The following is a 25,841-nucleotide window of genomic DNA, read 5'->3' as shown; positions in this document are numbered from 1 at the left end:
TTTCCTGTCCTGAATCTTCTGACTTTCTGCTTCATTGAATGATCCTCAAGTTCCAGAGGGAAAACATTACTCTATCTCCTTTCTCCATGCAGCGCAGCATCTGATAAACTTCTGTCCTGTAAAAGCTGTTGGCTCAGAACACTTGCTTTCCCTTGGGATTTCAGCCTTCTTTTCTACCCGGATTAAGATCAACAAGGAAGATAATTTTTGTGGCCCTCACCCAACTTGCAAGATTCCCAGAAGAGGCGCCCAGCCGGGCTTTGTCGGGAAGAGATAGAAACACCCACACACACCCCCAATCTGATCCAGCCCGCCCAGGTCTCATTTCTCGATAATCTAATTGCCCTGATCGGAGCAATAAATAAAACAGGAGAAATGAGCATGTGGAGAGGGGAGGGAGATCGAGAGAGAGAGGGATTCGAGACGAGGAGCTGTGGAAAATCTTGAGAAATGATGTAAGAGAGAGCAGAGGCAGGGATTGGAGTGCTGGAGCGCCTTCAGAGACTATAAAAACTCCGAGAGAAAAGTGAACATCAGAGATAAGTGAAGAGGAACCAGCTTGGAAGGACCAGAGGTTTTTCTGGAAGATTTGAAGGACTGATCTCCCAAGCCTCCTCCAGGCAAGGTGAGTGAGCAGAGGCCATCTCTCTCTGTGTGTGTGCCTTGCTTTTCTTACAACCCTTTGCTTCCATCCTAGCACTGCTGCTTTTGAAAAGTTCTGCTCAGAACCAGCAAGAATATGCAAAGTCTGCAAAGGGGGCTTCCCCCACCTGCACGCTGTGTGTCTCACTGCAATTCTCAGACGGGGCTGAAATGGACCAAAATTACCCCAGCGTGTCAAATGGTGGTCTGGAATGGGCTGTTTGCATTGTTCTCAGAGGTGTCTGAATGCAGGGAACGGCAGAACATATTACTTTTATTTTTTATTATTATTTTTAAATGCCTTTGTTCAGCTGATTTTAAAAATGCAGTGTGGGCAGTGTGGTGTAGTGGTTAGAGTGTCAGACCTTGGAGACCAGGGTTCGGTTCCCACCTCAGCCATGAAACACAACTGTGACTTTGGGCCAGTCATCACCTTATCTCAGCCTAACGTCCCTCACAGGGGAAGAAGTACCGCACAGAGCACCTGGAGGTCTTTGGAGGAGAAGGTGGCATATAAATGCAATACATAAATAATAAAATAACTTTGCAACATGATGCCTCTAAAGGAAGCGAGTTGACTCAACAGCTTGGTTCCTGTGCTACTGAAAATAATAATAATGGTGTTCTCCTGCTTGCAGAATGGACTAGAAGTGAGAATTTGGGGTTTAGGGAAAGGATAATTTTCTTAGCCGATAAAGTCATCCCCACCCCTTCGACTCATTCTCCGGTGAACTTTAAGAGGAGAAAGCAGCCTTCGAAAAGCTCAGAATAAGTTCCCACACTAAAAAACAGGAGGGGATGGACAGACACCTGGACTCAGGTGTTTCGAACACAGACCTGGATGAAAGTAACAAGACAAACACTCAGCCCACCTGCGACAGTCTTTGCTCATGTCCATTGCTCGTTATTCTTAGAATCATAGAATTGCAGAGTCGGAAGGGACCCCAAGGGTCATCTAGTCCACCCCACTGCAATGCAGGAATCTCAGCTGAAGCATCTCTGGCAGATGGCCATCTAACCTCTGCTTAAAAACCTCCAAAGGAAGGAGAGTCCACTGTTTTCCAAAGGGGTCCATTCCGCTGTATTTTGCTCTCAGAAAGCACTCTCTATGTTTAGCTGGAATCTCCTTCCTTGCAATTTGAATCCACCGGTTCGGGTCTTGCCCTCTGGAGCAGAGCAGAAAGCAGGCTTGCTCCATCTTCAGATATTTGAAGATGTCTATTGGATCTCCTCTTCTTGAACTGCCAAGGGTAAGAGAACCAACAAAGGGGGGCTTCCCTCGCTAACCTTAACACTTGGTCTGGTCTGTAGGAAAGGAGTCAGCCTTGCAGGTATTTAGGACCCCAAGTAATGTAATAATAATAATAATATTTTTTTATTTATACCCCGCCCTTCCCGGTTCAGAAAACCGGGCTCAGGGTGGCTAACAACAAATTTAAAACACTTAATTGATGCAACAAAAAACAGCATAAAATACCGTCTAAAATGTGAATAACAATAAATTCAGAATTCAAAAATCAATTTAGGGGGGAAATCCATCCAATAAACATTAGATGATCACCAGCACTATCTGGCTAAATTAGTCCTATTTGTAGTCCTATGTAGAGATTTAAGCACTAATTTGAGCACCTTGAATTAGTCTGAGAAATTAACGGCAGTCAATGGGAGTTATATGACTTCAGGAAGTCCCCTTGGCCAGCAGTCATTGCATTCTAGACCAGCTGAAGGTTCTGAACTGTCTTCAAGGGCAGCCCCACTGTGTTGCAGTAGTCCATGGGCAGGCAACCTAAGGCCTGGGGGCCAGATCCGGCCCAATCGCCTTCTCAATCCAGCCCGCAGACAGTCCGGGAATCAGCGTGTTTTTACATGAGTAGAATGTGTGCTTTTATTTAAAATGCATCTCTGGGTTATTTGTGGGGCATAGGAATTCGTTCATATTTTTTTTCAAAATATAGTCCGGCCCCCCACAAGGTCTGAGGGATGGTGGACCGGCCCCCTGCTGAAAAAGTTTGCTGACCCCTGCAGTAGTCCATCCCAAAGGTTGCTAGAGCACAATGGACAAGTCATCTCTGCTCAAAGGGGGATGTAGATGGCAGCTTTGGGAAATAGCACTTTTGAGAATGTAAGACGAGGCTGCAGGATCAGGCCAGTGGCCTCAAGAAACCAGGACTAAGAAGCATCTCTGCCTCCACATGCAAAGGGCAGAGCGTAGCCATCCTGGCACATAGCCAGCGATAGCCCTGGAAATGGTCTAATTCTCTTTTAAAACCATCTCAGCCATCGCTATCTCCTGTGGGAGTGAGTTCCACAGTTGAACTTAGTTGCATGAAGAAATCCTTTCTTTCTTCTGCCTTGAAACTTGCAGCATTCAGCTTCACTGGGTGTACCCTTAAGTCTGAAGGGGACCCCAATACGGCTGTTGAAACTGGAGGGTGGCCTGGGAGAAGAAGGAGCAAATGGATTCCTGCAGTTCAGGGGGCTGGACTAGATGACCCCTGGGAACCCTTCAGTTCTATGATTCTAGGTCTAACCCTGCTGTATTGGCCACCTTTTACCCCTGTAGCAGCTGCTCCTCTCTCTTGGCCTCTGATCCAACCACCACAATCTCCTAAACACAGCCACACTTTAATGGACCTAATCTTGATTTTAAGAGCCAATGGCTAAATATAGTATAAATAAATACGGAAGCAAGCAAAGTCAAATATAACCTTGCGCCACCCCTGTTTCAGCAGAGGACTTTTGCCAAGATGTGCCCACAGCCTCGTGTGAGCCCTGAAGTGTTGACACCCGGAGTCGGGTTTTTGAGTAGATCCTAGCTATTTTTGTTCCAATAGGAATTTTCGTCCCCTGAATACTTAGCCTTGTGCGATGATATTTCCTTTTCTGATCTTGTTCGATATCTCTGGCTGCTGTTGGCTCAGCCAGCCGTCCAAGCTGAATGTCGGAAGACGCAGAACAAGTAAAAGAAGGGACTTCTTCGCATAGTTAAATTGCGGAACTCACTTATGCAGGAGGCTGTGACGCCAACCAACTTGGATGCCCTTAAAAGAGGATTGGGCCAATTCATGGAGGAGCTATGGGCTAGCGATGGTCATGAAATAAATAAATTGAGGTCTTATATACCGTATTTTTTGCTCTATAAGACTCACTTTTTCCCTCCTAAAAAGTAAGGGGAAATGTGTGTGCGTCTTATGGAGCGAATGCAAGAGGGATTGCTGCTTTTGCTGCGCGTCTTATGCGTCTTATGGTCTGGTGCGTCTTATAAGGCGAAAAATACGGTATATAATAAATGGTCATAAATGTACCAAGCAAACACGTACATAAAGATATAAACCACATGTCTGAAGCAGCACAGGGAAGCAGCCCTGGCACCATTTTGGCTCCCAGACTGACTGTTTTCTCTGCAAGGTCGAAGGAAAATGGAAAAGCCTCCCCATTGCCTTGTCATCCACAAATCCTGTCTTAAGGGTATGTCTGTGTATGAATAGGGTGAGCCTGTGATCTGGCTCAGGAACTAAATATTCGTCACTACAAAAGACTAGCCAGGCTCCCCAGGGTATCCAATCAAGCAAGCATTCACAGGTAACCTGCCAGACAGGAGGTAAACAATGCACTCAGATTTCTGTTGTAGACCACTCTTTCTGTGATGTAGGTATGATGTATCTGGGGTGGTGGTCTTGAGCTACACCCCTTCTCTGATGTAGGTATGGTGCTTCTGGGGGTGGTCTTGGGCTACAGGGTGGGCAATTTCAAAAGTCTATATAAGAGCTTGCACACCATTGTTCTGGGTTCCTCCTCCCTCCAGAGTGTGGGGAGTGAGGACCCTGTTGCAACAGTTTAATAAAGATCAGGCTTACTAGCTGCTTTGCTTCTCAATATTCTCTGCTTGGCCTCTGTTCTTTTCTCCGATCGATGGAGAACCTGCAAAGGACTCTAAAAGGGCTCTTGTGTCCCCATAAGGGAATAAGGGCAGATTTTCGTTTATTACAGCTACTAGCCTGGATGCGAAGGATGAGCGTTGCTCTTGTGTTCGAATCCTGCTTTCGGGTTTCTCACTGGTCGGCCGCTGTGAGAAAAGAGTGCTGGACTCCAAGCAGGCTTTTCTTATGTTCCTGTCTTTTCATTCCCATCTTATTCCTTTCTGGGTGAACCACCTGAATGATCCCAACCAGTCAGGAATCACGGCATGACCTAGCCTATTAGGGTTGGCCACACAGCGATATTGCCAAGGACAAGGAAAGGCGATTCTAACAAAAAGAAAGAAAGGGAACTTTTTTTCCCAGAGCTGCTGGAAAATTGCCCAAAAGTCACAGCTTCTAAGAAAAACAACCACCTCAGGTTGTTTTGGCTCATTTCCAGTGTTAACGAAAGGAAGTGTGTTTTCTCAAGTCTCGGACATCCTGACACAGGGTTTAAGTAAATGATTGATGGAGCTCATTATCTGGCGGCATCAGCCGCTTGCGTTCTGCAAGATGTCTTTTCTCGTAAGCCCTCAGGATCAAAGCCTTGTTTTTTTTTAAAAAAATAAAATAGCAAACTACTTGTGGCTCATCTTTCTCCCGGGATATAAGAGCAAAATTGCCCTTTTCACATCAACATAGCGGTTATTTTCCCTTCTCTGTTGGCTTTTGCTACAGCAACCAGCCAACTCCTTTTTTTGAGATAAACACGGAATTTCAGAAGTTACCAAAATGCTGAAATTCTTGCCATCTCAGAGTTCCTGTCATTTACACCTACCAACACTCGAGTTCAAGAAAGTGGATGGAAATTCAGTGGGGGCTGATAGTTCAATTCTAAGTTCATTACATGCCCATGAAGCAGATGTGAATTACGATTATGATTATTACATTTGTAATATCCTGTTATTTTCTCCAAGGAGCTCAAGGGGGCTTAGCAGTTCTCCCCTTCCTCATTTATCCTACACAAAAATCCTGTGAGGAAACTGAGGCTGAGAGGCAGTGACTGGCCCAAGGACACCCAATGAGCTTCAGGGCCAAGAAGAGATTTGAACCCGGGTCCCCTTAGTCCTAGTCCCACACTCTAACTAAGTACACCCTGGATTTTCTTGGGGGAAAGGGTAGGATGTAAATGCAGTGAATCATAATAAAAATAACACCAAGGAAAACAACAACTTCACAGCACTATAAAGCAGTACAGTGGTACCTCGGAAGTCGAACGGAATCAGTTCCAGAAGTCCATTCGACTTCCAAAACGTTTGAAAACCAAAGCGCGGCTTCCGATTGTCTGCAGGAAGCTACTGCAGCCGATCGGAGGCCATGGAAGCCCCGCCGGACGTTCGGCTTCCCAAAATAGTTTTCAAACCGGAACACTCACTTCCGGGTGTGCGGCGTTCGGGAGCCAAAACGTCCGAGAACTGGGCTGTTCGAAAACCAAGGTACGGCTGTAATGTGAGCATAGTGTGAGGGCTTTTCCCAATAGAAGGAAAGGAGGAAGGAATCTCTCTGCAGCTTCTCTTTTTCACCTGGCCAAAGAAGAAGAAAGTCAGGTTGGCTTCCCCCTGGTTCTTCTTCGGAAGAGGAGAGAGGTGTAGCTTCAGCTTGTGGTGACTGAATGGGCCCAGGATGGTCTTAGAATCATAGAAGCATTGGGCTGGAAGGGACCTCAAGGGTCATCTAGTCCAACCCCCAGGAATCACAGCTAAAGGATCCATGACAGATGGCCACCCAACCTCTGTTCAAAACCTTCCAAGGAAGGAGAGTCCATCACTCTCAGAGGGAGCCTGTTCCAATGTCAGGTGTCTTTTATTTTCAGAAAGCGAATTCTGCTTTCCTTGGTTGTCATTGAAATGCAGTGGTTGGGGTTCTCCCCTGTGGAGCAGCAGAATACAAGCTTGCTCCAACTTCCATGTCGGATATTTCATAGAATGATAAAACCACCAAGTTGGAAGGGGAAGCCAAGGGGCATCTAGTCTAACCCCCTGCAATGCAGGAATCTCAGCTAAAGGACCCCGTCAGACGGCCACCCAACCTCTGCTTTAAAACCTTTCAAAGCATGACGAGTTCCTGTAAGAATGTGATGTTGCCTCATTCATTTTGGATCAGCTTTGTTCTCAAAATGAGGGTGAACCATCCCATAATAATGATGTCAAGGGAAAGACTTGCTGCCCACTTCTGGTGCAACCAGGCAAACGCAGCCTTCCTAATTCTAGAAGTCTAGAAACATAGAATCATAGAGTTGGAAGAGACCACAAGGGCCATCGAGTCCAACCCCCTGCCAAGCAGGAAACACCATCAGAGCACTCCTGACATATGGTTGTCAAGCCTCTGCTCAAAGACCTCCAAAGAAGGAGACTCCACCACACTCCTTGGCAGCAAATTCCACTGTCAAACAGCTCTTACTGTCAGGAAGTTCCTCCTAATGTTTAGGTGGAATCTTCTTTCTTGTAGTTTGGATCCATTGCTCTGTGTCCACTTCTCTGGAGTCTAGTGCTGTCGGAGAGCTGATTTCAGTGGGGAAAGTCCTAGATACCGGATAGGACTGTGTGTCAGTTTAGCACACCTGGACCTGCATAGAGTACCCTTTGGTCAACCAGTGTTGCCTAGTGGTTTGAGGGCTAGACTAGGACCTGAGAGAACAGGCTTCAAATCATCCACTGGGCCACAAAGTCCACTGGGTGACTTTGGCCCAGTCGCTATCTCTCAGCCTAGCTTACTTCACAGGGTTAGTGTAAGGATAAAAGAGAGAAGGGCAGAAATGTCTAAGCCGCCTTGTGCTCTTTGGAGAAAAGGTGAGATATAGATCTAACAGTGGATGATTTGAACCTTGTATGCAGCTGACCCCGGACTATAAGACTACAAGGTCAGACTGACAATAATTTGCAGGATTTCCAGCGGTTGCTACTCAGAAACATTGCTGCCATCTCTCCTGAAGCAGGGAGTTCCATAGTTCAACATTATTATTATTATTATTATTATTATTACATCTAATGGTAGCCCTGTTTAGGGAAGCTTTTAATGTTCTTTTAATGCATTTTTAATCTTTTGTTGGAAGCCACCCAGAGTGGCTGGGGAAACCCAACCAGATGGACAGGGTAGAAATAATAAATTATTATATTATTATTATGTGTGCAACCAGCTAGTTGCAGGGCAAGGCTGAAGACCCCTGGCAACCTGTAAGAAGAGCTGGGCCATTTACCTTTCCCACCTCTTCCACTCCCAGAGTTACCTGAATTGTGTTGAAGTCAAGATGCCTTTTTGCACTTCAGGACCTCTCTGTTTATTTTGATTAGCGTACAGGGGCTTATTTTTAGCTCGCCAGGATGAATGAACAGCAGCGCAGATGTTTCGCCGTGGAAAAAAAAAGGTGTGTGTTTAACCTTGCCATTTATTTTTACGTCCCCCGCCCCCACTTCCGTAGGCAGATAATCAGGATGTGGGTTCCTTGCGCAGCGATAGGCTGCAGTTTCTCAGTTTGGCGGCGCAGAAACCTGCATAAAAATTCAAAGGACACAAGACTTATACTGAGTCAGACCGTCATGCCAACCCGCTGAGTGTGGCCTGCACTTACCTGAGCTCCCAGCCTCACTGGGAGATCTGTCAGGGATTCACAGAATCATAGAATTGTAGAGTTGGAAGGGACACCCCCCGAAGATCATCCAGTCCAACCCCCCTGCGGCGCAGGAGTGCAAAGCAGATCTACTCTGTGGCTGAGATTTGCCCTTTCGCCAGGGGCTGTAGAGGAAGGCAAAGAAGAACATCAGAAAAGCCTGCAGGATGAGGCCAGTGGCAGATCCAGTACTGCATTACCAAAAGGGAGATTAAGACTAAAGGCTTTCTGACGGTAAGAGCCATTCAACAGACTTCCTCGGGAGGTGGTGGGCTCTACCTTCCTTGGAGCTTTTTAAGCAGAGGTCGGGTTGCCATCTGTCAGGGATGCTTGAGCTGAGATTCCTGCATTGCAGGGGGTGGACTAGATGGCCCTCGGGAGTCCCTTCCAACGCCATGATTCTGCAAACCTGATCTCACCGTGACAAAGATTCCTGTGAGAAACCCACAAGCAGGATCCAAGCACAAGAGGAACACTCTCCTCTGGTTTCCAGCCAGTGTCGGATTTACATATAAGCTATATAGCTTGGGGGAGGTATACTTCTTAATTGTATTTTAGATCAACAATTACTTGGATAAAACACATATTTTGTGATGTGAAAATGGCTTGAGATACCTGTGAGGTCCATAAATAACCATACAGCATATATTTAAACACAAAAACAGCGACCATTTGTTGTGGACAAAGGGCAGCTGGACATAAAAAGGGCCCCATTGCCTTCAGGAGCTGAGGCCTCATCAAACCTCAATCCGGCCCTGTTTCCAGCAACTGAAATTCAGAAGCATTGCCGCACCAACTGTGGGGGCAGAACGCAGCCATTGTGGGTATGCGAACAACCTGAGTCTGGTCCCCATCAGCCTCTGCAAGATGGGCCAGAGGACAGGGACGCCAGCCGTGGCTCACTGGTCAAAGTTTCTAGGATGCCATAACCATCGAAAAGAGTTCTGCCAGAACACCATGATCGAGAAGTTCCAAGATCCTCCCTCCCTTTATTTTGTTACCCCCTGAATGGGACAGAGAAACTGCAGGGGTGGTTTTGGACTACCCTTAGATATGTCTCATGGGATGTGGGTGGCGCTGTGGGTTAAACCACAGAGCCTAGGACTTGCCGATTAGAAGGTCGGCGGTTCGAATCCCTGCAACGGGGTGAGCTCCCGTTGCTCAGTCCCTGATCCTGCCCACCTAGCAGTTCAAAAGCATGTCAAAGTGCAAGTAGATAAATGGATACCGCTCTGGCGGGAAGGTAAACGGCATTTCTGTGCGCTGCTCTGGTTTGCCAGAAGTGGCTTAGTCATGCTGGCCACATGACCAGGAAGCTGTACGCCGGCTCCCTCGGCCAGTAAAGCGAGATGAGCGCCGCAACCCCAGAGTTGGCCACCACTGGGCCAAATGGTCAGGGGTCCCTTTACCTTTACTAAATATGTCTCAGCATCTACAAATATATTCCCAGGACCTTCACCCAGGAATTTTCATAGTATCATTGAATTGTAGAGTTGGAAGTGAACTCCAAGCTTCATCTAGCAATGCAGGGATCTCAGCTCAAGCATCCATGACAGATGGCCACCCAACCTCAGCTTAAGCACCACCAATGAAGGAGCGTTCACCACCTTCCAGGGGGTCCCTTACCACCAGAAAGTTCTTCCTAACCTTTAGTTGCTCTCCTTTCTCCTCTTTAATTTCTGCAAAGCTCGTCTCTTTGATGCCAGCTGAAGACCATTTTATTCACCCAGGCATTTTGAACAGCTTGGATTTTTTAAAGTTATAATCTCTGCTTCTTCCGTTACCATTTCTGGTTTACCATATTATTAGTTTATTTCCCCGCTTCCTCCACCCGAAGGGAGAAATTTCCATTTTATTGGCATTGCATTTTAAAATATGGCACTTTCTTCTTTTGATGGTTGCTGCTGTTAACGGAGAAATCTGAGGGCTCCCTTGGACAAAAAAAACAAGGACACCAGCCAGGAATACCAGAGCAAAACAGCAGCCAGTAGGCTTGGTCTTTATTGAAGACTGTCGCGACAGGACTCCCACCTGCCACAAGGTGGAGCAAGATGGAAGCCCCAAACAAAAGAACCCCCAAACTTCTATTAGCTGCTAATCCCCATGTTACACACCCCCAAACTACATCACTAATACATCATGAAAGGGGAGGTCTGGTGGCAGTAATCTGAGCATCCTGGACCCTGCCCCATGGTTCCCCTTGCCCTCCACCAAACACCCGTCCAGTGAAACAAAAGAGATATTTACATTTCCCTGTTTCCCAGCCAAGTTAATCGCACCCTTTTGCCTTCATCTGGGTTTGTTATTTCTGGAATGGCTACCTGTCTGGCACTCAGGTATCAGGATGCCAGGGATTATCACTCAGGCAGAGGGGGTGCTGAGTAGCTGAGCTCACAGGTCTAGATGAATTTCTGAAGTTGTCCCTATGAGCCAGTACATAGACACATTGATCAGTGAATTCTTACATTTGGTATCGTGCAGCAAAGGCCCTTTGAATAGATAGGAAGAAACTGAGATGAAGTGTTTTGTGGGGACAAATCACAAAAGTCACAAAAGCGATTGTGCTGATTTTGGTAGTGGGCTGCACATGCATGATATCTGCTGGAGGGGCAATCTCACCCCCCCCCCATACATAAATTCCTGAAACAGCGTGCAAGTGTAGCTGATAATACCTGAGTCAGTAAATACGCATCTTGAATTTTCCCCTGCTTGGAGTGGGCACCCAGCTGTGTGGGACTGGACCGGGCAAAGGACTGTGGTGCTGCTTTCTTTTGCAGATGCTGCGTTGCCAGCGAGCGGCTGGGTACCTCGTCTTGGCCATCACCCTCTTCCAGTGGCAATCCAGGACAACTTTCCAGGTAGCGGCATTGCAAGAGGTAAGCAGTGATCTCAAAAAAGGCCCAGTTGTTTCTGGCAAGCCCAAATTTCTGCACCGAAGACGTTCTCCTATGGCTGGGATTTCTTATTTCAAAGCGCCCTCGAGCGGTCAGAGTTAAAATCTCTCTCTTTTTAAATGCTCTTAAAAGCAGTTTGAAAAGACCATAAGAAGAGTTTTGCTGCCATCAATCCTCCTTCTTCCTCTATGCTAGAGGCAAGGACAGTTAAAAGTGCCTTTAAAAGGGGAACAGGCAAATTCCCGGAAGAGGAGAAAGTTGGTGGTGCCAGGTCAGCACTGAAGTCATAAGTCTCCGATGCCAGAGAAGTAAAGTCTTTACTCAACTAAACCCTAATACAGCTCAGCTCCACGCAACCCTTTTATTTCTTAAAGTATTTGCAGATTGATCAATGTAGATCACTTTAATTCCAGCCAGAAAAGAATTACCTATGTCCATTTTCTCTAACACCTTAATCAAAAATGACCAAGGCTTTCTCCACATCTAAAAATATTAATGCGGCCTGTTTTTCATTTATCACTTCCAAATACTCTATTAGGTTAACTACATTTCTTATATTGTCCTTCATTTATCAGCCTGGTGAGAACCCAACTTGGTCTCTGTGGACGGACTCAGCCAGTGTCTTTTTTAGTCTGTTAGCTATAATTGTAGCAAATAGTTTATTATCACAGTTCAGTAAAGAAATAGGTCTGTAATTTTTTTGTCTTTGTTAAGTCACCATCTTGCTTAGGGATCAGGGTAGTAAATGACACGGGAATTACTCCAGTCACCAAAATTCTATTCATGGTGTCCTTAAGTGGTTCAAGAAGTGCATCCTGGAACTTTTTATAATTAATTGCCGAAAGTCCATCTGGCCCTGGTGCTTCATTCTATTTATGATGTTGTTGTTGTTTAGTCATTTACTCGTGTCCGACTCTTCGTGACCCCCTGGACCAGAGCACGCCAGGCACTCCTGTCTTCCACTGCCTCCCGCAGTTTGGTCAAACTCATGCTGGTACCTTCGAGAACACTGTCCAACCATCTCGTCCTCTGTCGTCCCCTTCTCCTTGTGCCCTCCATCTTTCCCAACATCAGGGTCTTTTCCAGGGAGTCTTCTCTTCTCATGAGGTGGCCAAAGTCTTGGAGCCTCAGCTTCAGGATCTGTCCTTCCAGGGAGCACTCAGGCTGATTGCCTTCAGAATGGAGAGGTTTGATCTTCTTGCAGTCCATGGGACTCTTAAGAGTCTCCTCCAACACCATAATTCAAAAGCATCCATTCTTCGGCGATCAGCCTTCTTTATGGTCCAGCTCTCACTTCCATACATCACAACTGGAAAAACCATAGCTTTAACTATATGGACCTTTGTTGGCAAAGGTCCGTATAGTTATTCTATTTATACCCATTTGTAATTCCGATATCGATATGGGTGCATTCAGGCTTAGTCGATTTTCTTTGGGTACTCGGAGTATATTACAGTCACTTTCCCAGGAGGTCTTGCCCCAATGACATAGTTGCAAGGACTCAAGGTCCCTGCCTTCCCATCCCTCTCTAAGCTCTTCCGCTCCAGGTTTTCCCCACTCAGTCTCAAACTGCATCTGCGCACAACTGTTCTGCTCTTTTCATTTCTCTACGCGTTCTTGGAGACCAGCAGGGAGGGGAGCTGGTTACAGCAGGAGGGGGGCCTCCCTGGATCCTTCAGCATCCTGCCTCATGGCTGCCTCTGTCCCTGCTCCTCTTCAGCCTTTGCTTCTGCCTTTGAATCTGGGCTGTTCTCTGCCACAGCCTCTTCCTGCTCACTTAGACCTGTTACCTCTTCAGCTTCCAACACCTCCTCCTCCTCTTCCCTGTCTTCTCTCTCTGACCATCCATTGTCGGCCCACCACCTGTCCCTTGACTCTTCACTTGGGGATTCCCTTGGGGGTTCCCCAGCTGGTGCCTCGCAGCACTCCTCCGAATCCAGCCTGTCCATGGCAGAGAGTTTTGTTAAGGATGTAAGAAGAGTGTTATGTACTGAGTTGAATAGGATCCAAACTGCAGCAGTCTGATTGGTCCTAGAACAATAGGATCCAAAATGCAGCAGTCTGATTGGTCCTAGAACAATAGGATTCAGAATGCAGCAGTCTGATTGGTTCTAGAACAATGCAGCAGTATGATTGGTTGGCAGGAACCACCCAATCATGCTCCAGATATAAGTGAATCCACAACCTGATTGGCTTACAGTAGAATTCCAGAATTAGCCAATCATGTGCAGCCCATTGTGTAAATAATGTTTATAAAGCAGATACTTTGAGGGGACTTTCATTCATTCCTCCTCACCACTATGAGCTGAATAAAGAGAATGAAATCACTTTGCGATTCTGAGTATATTTCAAAGAGCCTCCTGGATCATGCCAATCCGGTGCTTTTTCTTCTGGGGCTACTCAAGGGCACGCAGCACCAGCACCTTTCTTTCTAGAAGAAAAGCACTGCTAATGACTGCGCAAAATATGCAGCAAAGTCAAGTGTGGAAATAGAGGTTCTAAAACCTTTAAAATGTGCCCCTGTAAGGTACAGTGGATGCTTGGGTTGCGAACGTGATCCGTGAGGGATGCATGTTCCCAACCCGCAGCTTTCGCAACCCACACTGGCGCATCTGCACACGCATGGGCTGCGATTCGGCGCTTCTGCACATGTGCGACCGCCAAAACCTGGAAGTAACCCGTTCCGATACTTCTGGGTTCCGGCAGTCCGTAACCAAACAAAACACAGCCTGGAGCATCTGTAACCCGAGGTATGGCTGTAGTTCCAGTTTCTTTCCAAAGTTTCATGCTTTCCCCAGTACTGGAAAAAGACCACACCTCTGGTAAGTTAAAAAAATGGTTTACAGTTATACCTCATGTTGCGTTAGGTTCATGTTGCGTCTTTTCAGTTCGCGAATGTGGCAAACCCAGAAGTGTATACTTCCGGGTTTCGCCGTGCGTGCATGTGCAGAAGCATTCTGCGCACTTCGCACATGCGCAGCAGCACTCTATTGCGTCGTGCGTGTGCGCAGAAGCAGCGCTCTAGGTACAGAATTATCAGGGTGCGAACAGCACCCCAGAACAGATCAAGTCCTTACCTTTGTTGGCAAGGTGATGTCTCTGCTTTTTAAGATGCTGTCTAGGTTTGTCATTGACTGATAATTATAGTAATCCATAAAGAATAGCGGGAAGATCATTCTTTTCTCCTTTGCAGCAGCCTTCGGCTCCTTCCTCTCCCCTGGGTGAGGGTCGCCTGTCTCTGTCTGGCCAGGAGAAGCCAGCTGCTGACTTGGTCGCAAAGCTTCTCCTCTTCGACGAGCTGGTGTCCCTTGAAAATGATGTCATCGAGACGAAAAAGAAGCGGAGTTTCTCGGGGTTTGGCTCCCCTCTCGATAGGCTTTCGGCCGGCTCCCTGGACCTGAAAGCCAAGCAGAGGTGAGCTGTGAGGAAGAACTGGATCTCAGAGTCATGGGACTGCAGAAGAGACCCAAAGGTTGCTTTCTATGCGCAGGAAGAACTCTGCACATGCTTAAATTGCACTCCCTTATGGATGCTGGTAGTTTTGTAAGCAAGAATGTGTGTACAACGAAGGACTCACCCAAACCTCCATTTGCTCTCCTGCTTCCCCCCAGGAACCCTATGCTTTAGTGCTGAATCGGAACAAATGGCAATCATGTTTTTCGCAGACTGCTGTTTGTTCCAATTTAGCGCTAAAGAGCGGGTTTTGGTGGGTGGGAGGAGAAGCAGGGCAAAGGCAAAGCCGCTGTGCCTAGGAAGCATGGGACTAGTGGGAAGGAGCTCAGACCCGTGTCTTCCAGGCAGGGGACAAGCAGAAGGGGGCTTGCAATGCCGAAACAAATTTGCAATAATATGCACCACGCACTTCTGCACCGTAAGTAAATTAATTTGCGTCGTACTGAAAATACAAATGGAGGTAGTCAAAGGAAGCAGAAAGCTTTCCATTGGCCTTACCCAACCTGGTGCCCTCCACCTGTTTTGAACTACGGATCTCATCAGCCCCAATAAGCAAGACTGAGTCTTACTGTTCTTCTTTAGTGATCCCTCATAGCCGACTAAGATTGTCTTCCACAAACACGGTTTTAACAATGAGTCTGTAAGTGACTGTGGAGGCCAGTTCTGGATCCACATGCCCTTCCACAGTAGGGACATAGGTTCCCGGGTAGGAGTTGATCACCGTGTGGATTTGCCAAGCGTGCCTTCCTCCTAGCTCGTTTCTCCCTTGCGTCCTGAGTTCGAGTGTCTTCAAAGCCCATGACGCCTTTGGGAAAGGCTGTTCTCCAACTGGAGCGCTCGCAGGCCAGTGTTTCCCAATTGTTGGTGTTTATACTACTTTTTTTAGCTTTCCCTTGAGATCTTTCAACCTCTTTTGTTGACCACCAGCATTACGCTTACCATTTTTAAGTTCGGAATAGAGTAGTTGCTTTGGAAGATGATCACCAGGCATCCGCACAACATGACCAGTCCAACAAAGTTGATGTTGGAGAATCATTGCTTCAACACTGACGATCTTTGCTTCTTTCAGTACACTGGCATTAGTTTGCCTGTCTTCCCAAGTGTTGTGTAAAAATTTTCGGAGACCCGGTTGATGGAATCTTTTGAAGAGTTGGAGATGGCATTTAGAAGTGGTCCATGTTTCACAAAGGGATGCAGGTGGCGCTGTGGGTTAAACCACAGAGCCTAGGGCTTGCCCATCAGAAGGTCGGCGGTTCGAATCCCCCCACCGGGGTGAACTCCCATTGCTCAGTCCCTGCTCCTGCCAACCTAGCAATTCGAAAGCACTTCAAAGTGCAAGTAGATAAATAGGTACCACTCCGGTGGGAAGGTAAATGGCATTTACATGCACTGCTCTGGTTCGCCAGAAGCGGCTTAGTCATGCTGGCCACATGACCCGGAAGCTGTACGCCGGCTTCCTTGGCCAATAAAGCGAGATGAGCGCCGCAACCCCAGAGTCGGTCACGATTGGACCTAATGGTCAGGGGTCCCTTTACCTTTATGTTTCACAAGCATACAGTGAAGATTGAGCCTTGCTGTTGCTTGAGATGGCCACAAGAGGGAGCCCGTCCCCACCAAAAGTGCTCTGCCAATGAGCTTTGCTCTGTGGAAACCCCATGAAAGTGACAGTCGCAAATGCGTTCCAATTCCAATTGGAACACTTTGTGATACTTTGGTTCTTTTAGGGCCCTGCAAAAGAAACAGAGGTCTTGCGCATACTGGATCCTAGCACTTATTGCACTAGTTCTAATGTTTATAAGGTCGCAAGAAGAGGCAGGTGGATCAGACCCACGGCCCACCTAGTCTAGCCTCCTATTCTCACAGGGGCCAGCCAGGGCCCCAAATGAGAAACCTGCAAGCAGGATTCGAACACAAGACCAACACTCTCCCCTTCTGTGGTTTCCACCATCTGGGATTCAGAATCATCACTGCTTCCAGCTGTAGAGGCAGAGAAGAACCAGGCTGGCTAGGAGCCGTCCATAGTTTGAAAAGAACCAATTCATGGCTGGGAGGGATATCTAGGTTACTGGCCATCATTGCTTCCTGCGGAAGTGAGTTCCAGGGTTCAGCTATGCTCTGAGTAAAGAAGGGCTTTCTTTTCTCTGCCCTAAACCTTCCAACATTCAGCTTCGCTGGGTGTTCACTGGTTCTAGTACCATGAGGGAGAAAACCACCCTCTATTCTCTTCCCCCAGGACATGAATAATTTTATAAGCACCTGCACACAGAGCTTCCTCGCAGAAGAGTCGTCTCAGCCCCCTGACTGTTTTGGCTGGGGCTGGTGGGTAAACATCTGGAGGGCATCACTTTGGGGGCGGTTAGGATGGAGCTTATGCAACAAAGGGGCATTGGGATATCCCAATTAATTGCATCTCATTCCGCAGGAAAGTTGTGGAAATTCCAAAGAGACGGTTTGGAATCCCCCTTGACCGGATCGGAGTGAACCGTCTGAGCAACACCAGAGGTTAGCAGACGTGGGTAAGATAAAAGCGGACTTGCAGGGCCTGTTCCTTGGCTGCAGCCTATTATTATTATTATTATTATTATTATCCCTGGATTGCCCCAGCCACTCTGTGCGGCTTCCAACAGATAGGCAGCTCCCAGGGGGTTGGAAATTATTCTGTGTATCGGTTTCTTCCCCGCCTCCTTCAAATGAGCCAACAGCGTGATGCGGCGGCAGAAAAAGCTAATGCGATTCTAGGCTGCATCCACAGAAATCTAGTGTCCAGATCAAGGGAAGTCATCGCATCACTCTAGTCTGTCTTGGTCAGACCACACCTGGAGTGCTGGGTGCAGTCAGTGGCGGATTTGGGGCTTTCGGATTTCAGGGGCACCCTTTGTGACACCAAAATTCAGCCCCTCCACCACCACGGCTGCCTCTTGCCTTCCATTTTACATCATTGTTGCAGCCCCCCCCCCCAAGAGCCCCCTCTCAGATCAGAGCCCATTACGAGTGAGACGATCACACTGCCCCATATCCGCCTCTGGCCCAATTCTGGCCCAATTCAGAAGGTTATTGACAAGCTGGGGAGCATGAAGGGGAGGGTGACCAAGATGATCAAGGATCTAGAAGCCAATAATAATAATAATAATAATAATAATAATAATAATAATAATAATAATAATAATTTATTATTTACCTGTATACCCTGCCCATCTGGCTGGGCTTCCCCAGCCACTCTGGGCGGCTTCCAACAAAATATTAAAATACAGTAATGCATCAAACATTAAAAGCTTCCCTAAACAGGGCTGCCTTCAGATGTCTTCTAAAAGTCTGGTAGTTGTTGTTCAGGAGCTTCATAAGCTTTCTTCTGCCCGAACATCACAGCAACCGATGCCAACAGACACTGGCACACTTAGGGATCTGCAGAGTCTTTGCAGCTTGCGTATCAGACCTCAGCAACTTAGCATTTTGGCTAATCTACTTTATTTACAGGGATGCGGGTGGAGCTGTGGGTTAAACCACAGAGCATAGCACTTGCCGATCAGAAAGTCGGCGGTTTGAATCCTCACAACCGGGTGAGCTCCCGTTGCTTGGTCCCTGCTCCTGCCAACCTAGCAGTTCGAAAGCACGTCAAAGTGCAAGTAGATAAGTAGGTACCGCTCCAGCGGGAAGGTAAACGGCGTTTCTGTGCACTGCTCTGGTTCTCCAGAAGCGGCTTAGTTATGCTGGTCACATGACCTGGAAGCTGTACCCTGGCTCCCTCAGCCAATAAAGTGAGATGAGTGCCGCAACCCCAGAGTCGGCCACGACTGGACCTAATGGTCAGGGGTCCCTTTACCTTTTATTTTATATACATATAAACACACACGGAGCACTGCAACGTGGCTCCCTCTCTCTCTAGCATCCGACAGCAAAGAGAAAAAGAACAAGGACAATAGTCCCACTTCACGGAACACAGGAACACAAACATCCTGTCTCCGTCACTTCCAACTCTGTGGAGTCAAAACATACACCGTCATGGGATAGACAACAATCCCATGACTGCAATCACGGAGCAGGAATTCCAACAGGGCTTCTATACTGCAGGGCACACCCACAAGAAGCTAAAAAGAAAACAGCCAAGAGGGGCCCTCAAACCTCCTTATTCAAGCTTGAAAAGCTCTAACTGGGAGGAGGCTGTGTGCATGTCCAGCTTGGGGGCTTTACAATGGGGACGTCTTGGTTGACCCCCATGAGAACAGAATGGTGGACCAGAGAGCCTGGCTGGATCAGACCCATGGTCCATGCAGTCCAGCATCCTGTACTCAGCAGTGGCCGACCAGGTACCCCTTTGGGGAATAATAATAATAATAATAATAATAATAATAATAATAATAATAATTTATTTATACCCTGCCCATCTGGCTGGGTCCTCGCAGCCACTCTGGGCGGCTTCCAACAAAACACTAAAATACAATAACCTTGAAGGAGGACCTGGGCACAAAAAACCTCTTCTTGTCTCCTGTGACTTCCAGCAAGAGCTGTTCAAGCTGTTCAGGAGCTCATTGATCCAGCTACAAGGCTCCTCTTATGGGTTTCTTTTCTCTCCCCCCCCCCCCATGACTCCCTCCCCCCTTACAGGTTTGCCCGCCCTGGTGGACACCCTCCGCAGAACATCTCCCACTGCCAAAGGCACTTCCGCCAGTCCCACCGCCACTCCCAGGGACTTTGCAGTTCAGAAACAGGCCTCCTAAAACCAAACAAAAGAAACATGCCTCCAGTTCTCGTTATAGCAGGATCTGCCCACTAGACCACACTTCCTTCCAGCTGACGCTCTGCTCTCCTGAATAAGGGAACAGAAAGTGGTTTTTTTTGTCTGTTTGTCTGCTTGTTTGTTTATATGTATATAACAATTTCATTTGCATGCCACTTTTTTTAAAAAAAATGACTTTTGGGAGTCTAATAGGGCTATTAGAATGCAGTGCAGCAAAATAGCAAGGTGGTGTTGTTGACTCTGGAGCAGCATTAATAAGCAAAGCTTCTTATTTCCACACACACAAGCCCTTTTCACCTGGTTACTGGTCCCCCATCTCAGGTCAGCTCAGGACCTCTGCTCAAGTTAGCATCCTTCCCATAGCTGTCAACTTTTCCCTTTTCTTGCGAGGAATCCTATTCGGAATAAGGGAATTTCCCTTAAAAAGGGGAAAACATTGACAGCTATGATCCTTCCCCATAGAATAGAATAGAATAGAATAGATTCTTTATTGTCATTACACAAGTGCAACATTGCACAAGTGCAACGAAATTGGATGCCATCCCTTAAAAACAACAAAAGCAAAACAACAACAACAACCAAACAAACCACATTCCAGCCACACCCACACCAACACCCATCAAACTCCCAGGTCACACTATCGAGTTACAGCATTCAAAAAGGCCACAGCTCTTGGATAGAAACTGTTTTTCAGTCTATTTGTCCTTGACTTGATGTTTCTATATCTCCTGCCAGAAGGCAGTAGTGCAAACAGACTGTGTCCCGGGTGAGATGAATCCTGCAGGATGTTGTTTGCTTTCCTAAGACAACGGGAACCGTACAGTTCTTCCAAAGATGGGAGAGGATGACCAATAATCCTTTGGGCTGTGGTTATGACCTTCTGGAGCACCTTCCTCTCCCTAGCTGTACAACTGGAGAACCAAGCACAAATACAGTATGTAAGAATGCTCTCTATGGAGCCTCGGTAGAAGGACACCAGCAGTCTCTCACTCAGATTGTTCTTCTTCAAAAGTCTGAGGAAATAAATTCTCTGCTGGGCCTTCTTCACCAGAGCAGTGGTATTTGCGCTCCAAGTCATGCCCTGATCGATAGTTACTCCCAAAAACCTGAATTCCGCCACCCTCTCCACCCGTTCCCCGTTGATATACAAGGGCTGAATGTCCGCCTTTTTTTTTTTCTGTAATCCACCACCAATTCCTTGGTCTTAGCCGTATTAAGAGCCAGATTGTTCTCTCCACACCAAACACAGAGCCGCTCCACCTCGTCCCGATAGGCGGACTCATCCCCTCCTGAAATGAGCCCTACCACCGTAGTGTCATCAGCAAACTTGATGATTTTGTTGCTGGAATAGATGGCTGTACAGTCATACGTATAGAGAGCATAGAGCAGGGGACTCAACACACAACCATTGACAGCTATGATCCTTCCCCATCATTACGATCCAAGCGCAACCTCCTGGCTGGCATTTCCTTCCTAAAGTTCTCCCCGTCTGGGCCCTGCTGGCGGGGATTTTCTCACGTGGAGCCACCCAAAAATGCTTCTGAGCAGCAATTGCAGAGTCAGGCCAAGAGCTCCTTGAGTCCAGCATTGCCTTCTCCCAGGGGACAACCAGATGTGGACCCAAGAGCTCTTTCTCCTCCTGCGTTTGCAGCATCTGGTACCCAGAACCGTCCCTGCCTCCAGCTGTGGAAGCTCAGCCATCAAGACCAGTAAATAAATAATAAATAATAAATAAATTTTTATTTATACCCCGCCCTTCCTGGTTCAGAAAACCGGTCTCAGGGCAGCTAACAGCAAATTTAAAACACTTAATTGATGCAACAAAAAACAGCATAAAATACAGTATAAAACGTGAATAACGATAAATTCAGAATTCAAAAATCAATTTAGGGGAGGAAATCCATCCAATAAACATTAGATGATCACTGGGGCTAGCTGGCTAAATTAGTCCTACTTGGGCCAGAGAGGAGACCAGGGAGAATTAGCTGCGGGATCCCAGAGCGGGGAATCTTTATAAAACAGGGAGGGGGAGGGAAGGAAGAGGAATAAAAGATCAGGCTAAGTTCAAATGGAAAGCCAGGTGGAATAGCTCTGTCTTACAGGCTCTGCGGAAGGAAGTGAAATCCTGCAGGGCCCTGGTCTCATGGGACAGAGCATTCCACCAGGTCGGAGCCACCACTGAGAAGGCCCTGGCCCTGAAGGAGGATAGTCTGACTTCCTTAGGGCCCGGGACCTCTAAACTATGATTATTCATGGACCATAAGGTCCTCTGCGGGGCAGACCAGGAGAGGCGGTCCCGGAGATACGAGGGCCCTAAGCCACAAAGGGCTTTAAAGGTCAAGACCAGCACCTTGAACCTGACCCGATACTCCACCGGGAGCCAATGCAACTGGTAAAGCACTGGGCGAATATGCTCCCATGGCAGGGACCCCGTGAGGAGCCTCACTGCAGCATTCTGCACCCGCTGGAGTTTCTGGGACAGCTTCAAGGGCAGTCCTGCGTAGAGCGAATTACAGTAGTCAAGCCTGGAGGTGACCGTTGCGTGGATCACTGTGGCCAGGGCGGGGCGGGAAAGGTAAGGAGCTCTCTCCTCCCCCCCGAATTTGCCTCATCATCTTTTAAAGTGATCCAAGTTGGGGGGGGGGGAGAGACAGAAACTGCCCCCGCAGCAAGTCCTGTCTATCTGGTAAGCAGCTTAGGACCATGACAGACACCATGTGGAATCTTAGGAATCTGCCTTGCCTTCTGACCTCATCTCTTTCGACAGCCTCTATCTCTCTCTGGCTCTCAGCCCTGTTCTCATTCTCCGCTTCCTCTCTCCTCTCCTTAGAATCACAGAATTCTAGCGTTGGAAGGGGGACCCACCCGGTCATCTAGTCCAACCCCCTGCAGTGCAGGAATGGCAGCTCACGCCCTCCTTAAAGCTGCTTTACGTGGGCACACAGAGCATCTTCCAACTCTGAACCGTCTCTTTTGGTTCGATGCTGGAGACTGAAGCTTGGGGCCTTCTGCAGGCAGAGCAGGTGTCCTGTGACTCTTCTTTCCAGATGGTGCCAGTTTCCTCAGCTTTGAAGTTTTGCTTCCTGCAACGTCGTATTTCCTCTTGAACTGCCTTCATTATTTTAACCACTGAAATCTTACATGTCACAAATGGAAAAAGAAACTGGGTGTTTGGGGGAACGACAATGCTTCGTCCTTGTTGATCGAGTCTCTCTCTCTCTCTCTCCAAGAATAGCTCTGTATTTTCCTGACTTATGTGCTTGGAGATGCTCCTTATTCTAGAGCGATGGAAGAGCTGGATAAACTCCATCATGTTCAAATAAAGCATAACGTGTCATATGTGGCTGGCTATCCTTCTTCCTTCTCCATATTAGCTGTGTTTATAACGCAACGTCACTTAGGGCAGGAGTGCCCAAACTTTTTCCAAAGAGGGCCAGATTTGATGAAGTGAACATGCGTGAGGGGAGAAAACAAAAGGCAGGGGTTTGTTGCCTGCCAAGGAGCCTCCTGAAAGCATCTCAAGGGCCTCGTTGGACAGAAGATGCTGAGGCAGATGGATAGGACCCAGGAGGTGTCTTCTTAGTTCTCACCTGCTCTTGCAAAGAACATGCTTTGTGTATGTGGAATGTCTGCCACTAAAATGAGAATAGGCATCAGAAGATAAGAAAAACCCTGCTAAATCAGGGTAGTTGAGAGTTAAGATTCCTCCATTGCAGGAGGCAATCTTCCAACTTAATAATAATAATAATAATAATAATAATAATAATAATAAGAGGCTTTTTCTACCTAACTGTTCAGCTTTGGCAATATTGGTGGAGTGGAGAGAAATTTAGGCTTTAATAATAATAATAATAATAATAATAAAAATAAAAATAAAAATTAATACCCCGCCCATCTGGCTGGGTTTCCCCAGCCACTGTGGGCGGCTCCCAAACAGATTAAAAACAGAATAAAACATCAAACCTTAAAAACTTCCCTAAACAGGGCTGCCTTCAGATGTCTTTTAAAAGTCAGATAATTGCTTATTTCCTTGACATCTGATGGGAGGGCGTTCCACAGGGCAGGCGCCACCACCGAGAAGGCCCTCTGCCTGGTTCCCTGTAACCTGACATCTCACAGTGAGGGAACCGTCAGAAGGCCCTCAGAGCTGGACCTCAGTGTCCGGGCTGAACTCTATGATTTTGTGGTTCTATCCTGTCGCCATATGCCTGTAGGAAACCAGCAAGCATCTTCTCCCCTCTTGTGGTTTCCAGCCACTGGTACCCAGAAGCATTGCTGCCTCCAAATGTTGAGGCTGAGTGAGCCATTGCGGCCAGGATCCCCTAGTCGCCTTCTCTTCCGTGAATTTGTCCAGCCTTCTCTTCCGTGAATTTGTCCAGTCGTCTTTCACAGGCATCCGTTTGCGTGGCTGTCGCTGCCTCTTGCAGAAGCAGCTTCCGTAGCTGAACAGTGCTCTGCATCTTGAGAACAGATGTTCCAAGCTCCTTTGCGTGTGGAGTGTTCTGCAGGACACCCGCCACTTGCATCATAATACGGCTCCAGGAGTTGTGGTGCAACACAAAAATTAGAAAAAGAAGAATGGGGGGGGGGACACACCTGGCATTGCAATCTTTGTTTGGGTTTTATTCTGTCTTCAAGGTGGGCCAAGGAAGCAAGTCTCAGGGGCTGTCCTGAGAGATTAAAGAAAATGCTCATGGTTCACCACAAAACTTATGGAGAATATTTGATCTTGGGAACCATCGAGAGGAGAAATCATGCTGGGGAGTCTCAGCTGGTTGTCTTCCACAACCACACACACAAAACACAACACAACACAACAAATGCAGGAGATGGAGGCTTCACCTCCCGCAGGATCTGTGTCTCTTTCTTCCTGGGTGGCATCTGGAGGAGGCCTTTGATGGTTCAGCAGAGCCGGGGGCTGCACTCCAAGAGTTATTGCCTAAATAAAATTCAAAGTTCTCTAGGACCAGAGTGGTGCATGCTCTGGTTATCTCCCGCTTGGACTACTGCAATGAGCTCTACGTGGGCCTACCTTTGAAGGTGACCCAGAAACTACAACTAATCCAGAATGCGGCAGCTAGACTGGTAACTGGGAGCGGCCACCAAGACCATATAACACCGGTCTTGAAAGACCTACATTGGCTCCCAGTACATTTTCTGAGCACAATTCAAAGTGTTGGTGTTGACCTTTAAAGCCCTAAACGGCCTCAGTCCAATATATCTAAAGGAGCATCTCCACCCCCATTATTCTGCCCAGACATTGAGGTCCAGCGCCGAGGGCCTTCTGGTGGTTGCCTCACTTTGAGAAGCAAAGCTACAGGGAACCAGGCAGAGGGCCTTCTCGGTGGTGGCGCCCGCCCTGTGGAACGCCCTCCCACCAGATGTCAAAGAGAACAACAACTACCAGGCTTTTAGAAGAAATCTGAAGGCAGCCCTGTTTAGGGAAGCTTTTAATGTTTGATGCATTACTGTATTTTAATATTTTCTTGGAAGCCTCCCAGGGTGGCTGGGGAAGCCCAGCCAGATGGGCAGGGAATAAATAATAAGTTGTTGTTGTTGTTGTTGTTGTTGTTGTTGTTAGACATGAGAATACCCCTGCTGGATTCGGCCAAAGGGGACCCATCTGGTCCAGCTTCTTGTTCCTACAGCGGCCAACCAGATGCCCATGCTGGGAAACCCGCAAGCTGGATTCGAACCCAGGATCAACTCTCCCCTCCTGCGGTTTCCAACAACTGGGATTCAGAAGAGAAGAGACCTCAGATGTTTTGGACGCCAACTTCCTTCCGCCCCAGCAGGGGCAGTTCTCATCCAAAACATCGGGGGGGGGCACCAAGTTGGCAAAGGTTGGCACTAGACATCAGATGACAAAGCACTTGATGGATATGACCGACTGACTGATCTTGTGACAATGTTGCTTAAGTTGATTCTCAATTATAATAGACCCTGAAGTGTATTTTTAAATATCCTTTATTTGGATGGCCAAAACAACAACCCTTCAAAATCTCCTTCGAAAACTGATTAAGCTTTTATTCACTCCCACATCTCTGGTGGCACCCAGTTCCACAGGATGCTGTTTTCTCAGCCTCTCACCCTGAACTGCATTTATTTCGCTTTGCCAGAGGGTGTTCTGCAAGGAAAGGGAGATATTCCTCTCTTTAGATCTGGCATCGCGGTGTTCAGCTGCTGTACAAACATGCAATCTGAACTGCAGGGCACTTGTGGGCTGCCAATATCTCCCTAACCCTGGTGCCATCCTTGCTAATTTGCCATAGTGATTTCCCCCCAACTTAAAAAAGGAGATGACAATAATCTGCCAAAGGGAATAAAGCTGGCATCTGTGTGAAGCCAGCCAAGAGCCCATTGACTGCTTTTGAAACGTATCACAGCGGAACAAAATACTCTTTATCATTAGAAAGGCTGGAGAGGAGCTCTCAAATTACAAAGGCTTGACTGTTCGGAGCGAAAAAAACGAAAGAAAACAGACAACACTTTGGCCGATGGTAATGTGACTGAGGTGCATTTCAGACACGGTAAACACTGATTAACACCCC

General features: G+C 47.4%; 1 protein-coding gene across 3 annotated transcripts; it reads left to right on the top strand.

Moving 5' to 3' along the window:
- The first annotated feature begins 404 nt into the window (after positions 1–404).
- Positions 405–22,629, top strand: OSTN (osteocrin). Of its 3 annotated transcripts, XR_014511765.1 has the most exons (6): positions 8,120–8,442; positions 10,986–11,084; positions 14,296–14,516; positions 16,978–17,057; positions 19,158–19,732; positions 20,706–22,629. XR_014511765.1 is itself a non-coding variant. In XM_083442469.1 (5 exons), exons 2-5 carry the CDS (start codon positions 10,986–10,988, stop codon positions 19,268–19,270), a joined length of 513 nt encoding a protein of 170 aa, XP_083298595.1. In that variant the 5' UTR covers positions 405–625; the 3' UTR covers positions 19,271–19,744. The 3 variants fall into 3 exon arrangements, 2 of the variants coding, with proteins under 2 accessions (XP_083298595.1, XP_083298596.1); XM_083442469.1 differs by lacking the exons at positions 8,120–8,442; positions 20,706–22,629 and adding an exon at positions 405–625 and having other exon boundaries at positions 19,158–19,744; XM_083442470.1 differs by lacking the exon at positions 20,706–22,629 and having other exon boundaries at positions 8,142–8,442; positions 19,158–19,744.
- Positions 22,630–25,841: the final 3,212 nt, after the last annotated feature.

The sequence above is a fragment of the Podarcis tiliguerta genome, assembly GCF_965153285.1.
Source record: "Podarcis tiliguerta genome assembly, chromosome: 5".
NCBI lineage: Eukaryota > Metazoa > Chordata > Lepidosauria > Squamata > Lacertidae > Podarcis > Podarcis tiliguerta.
Note: the sequence above shows the minus strand (reverse complement) of the source record. Positions and strands in the feature narration are given on the sequence as shown.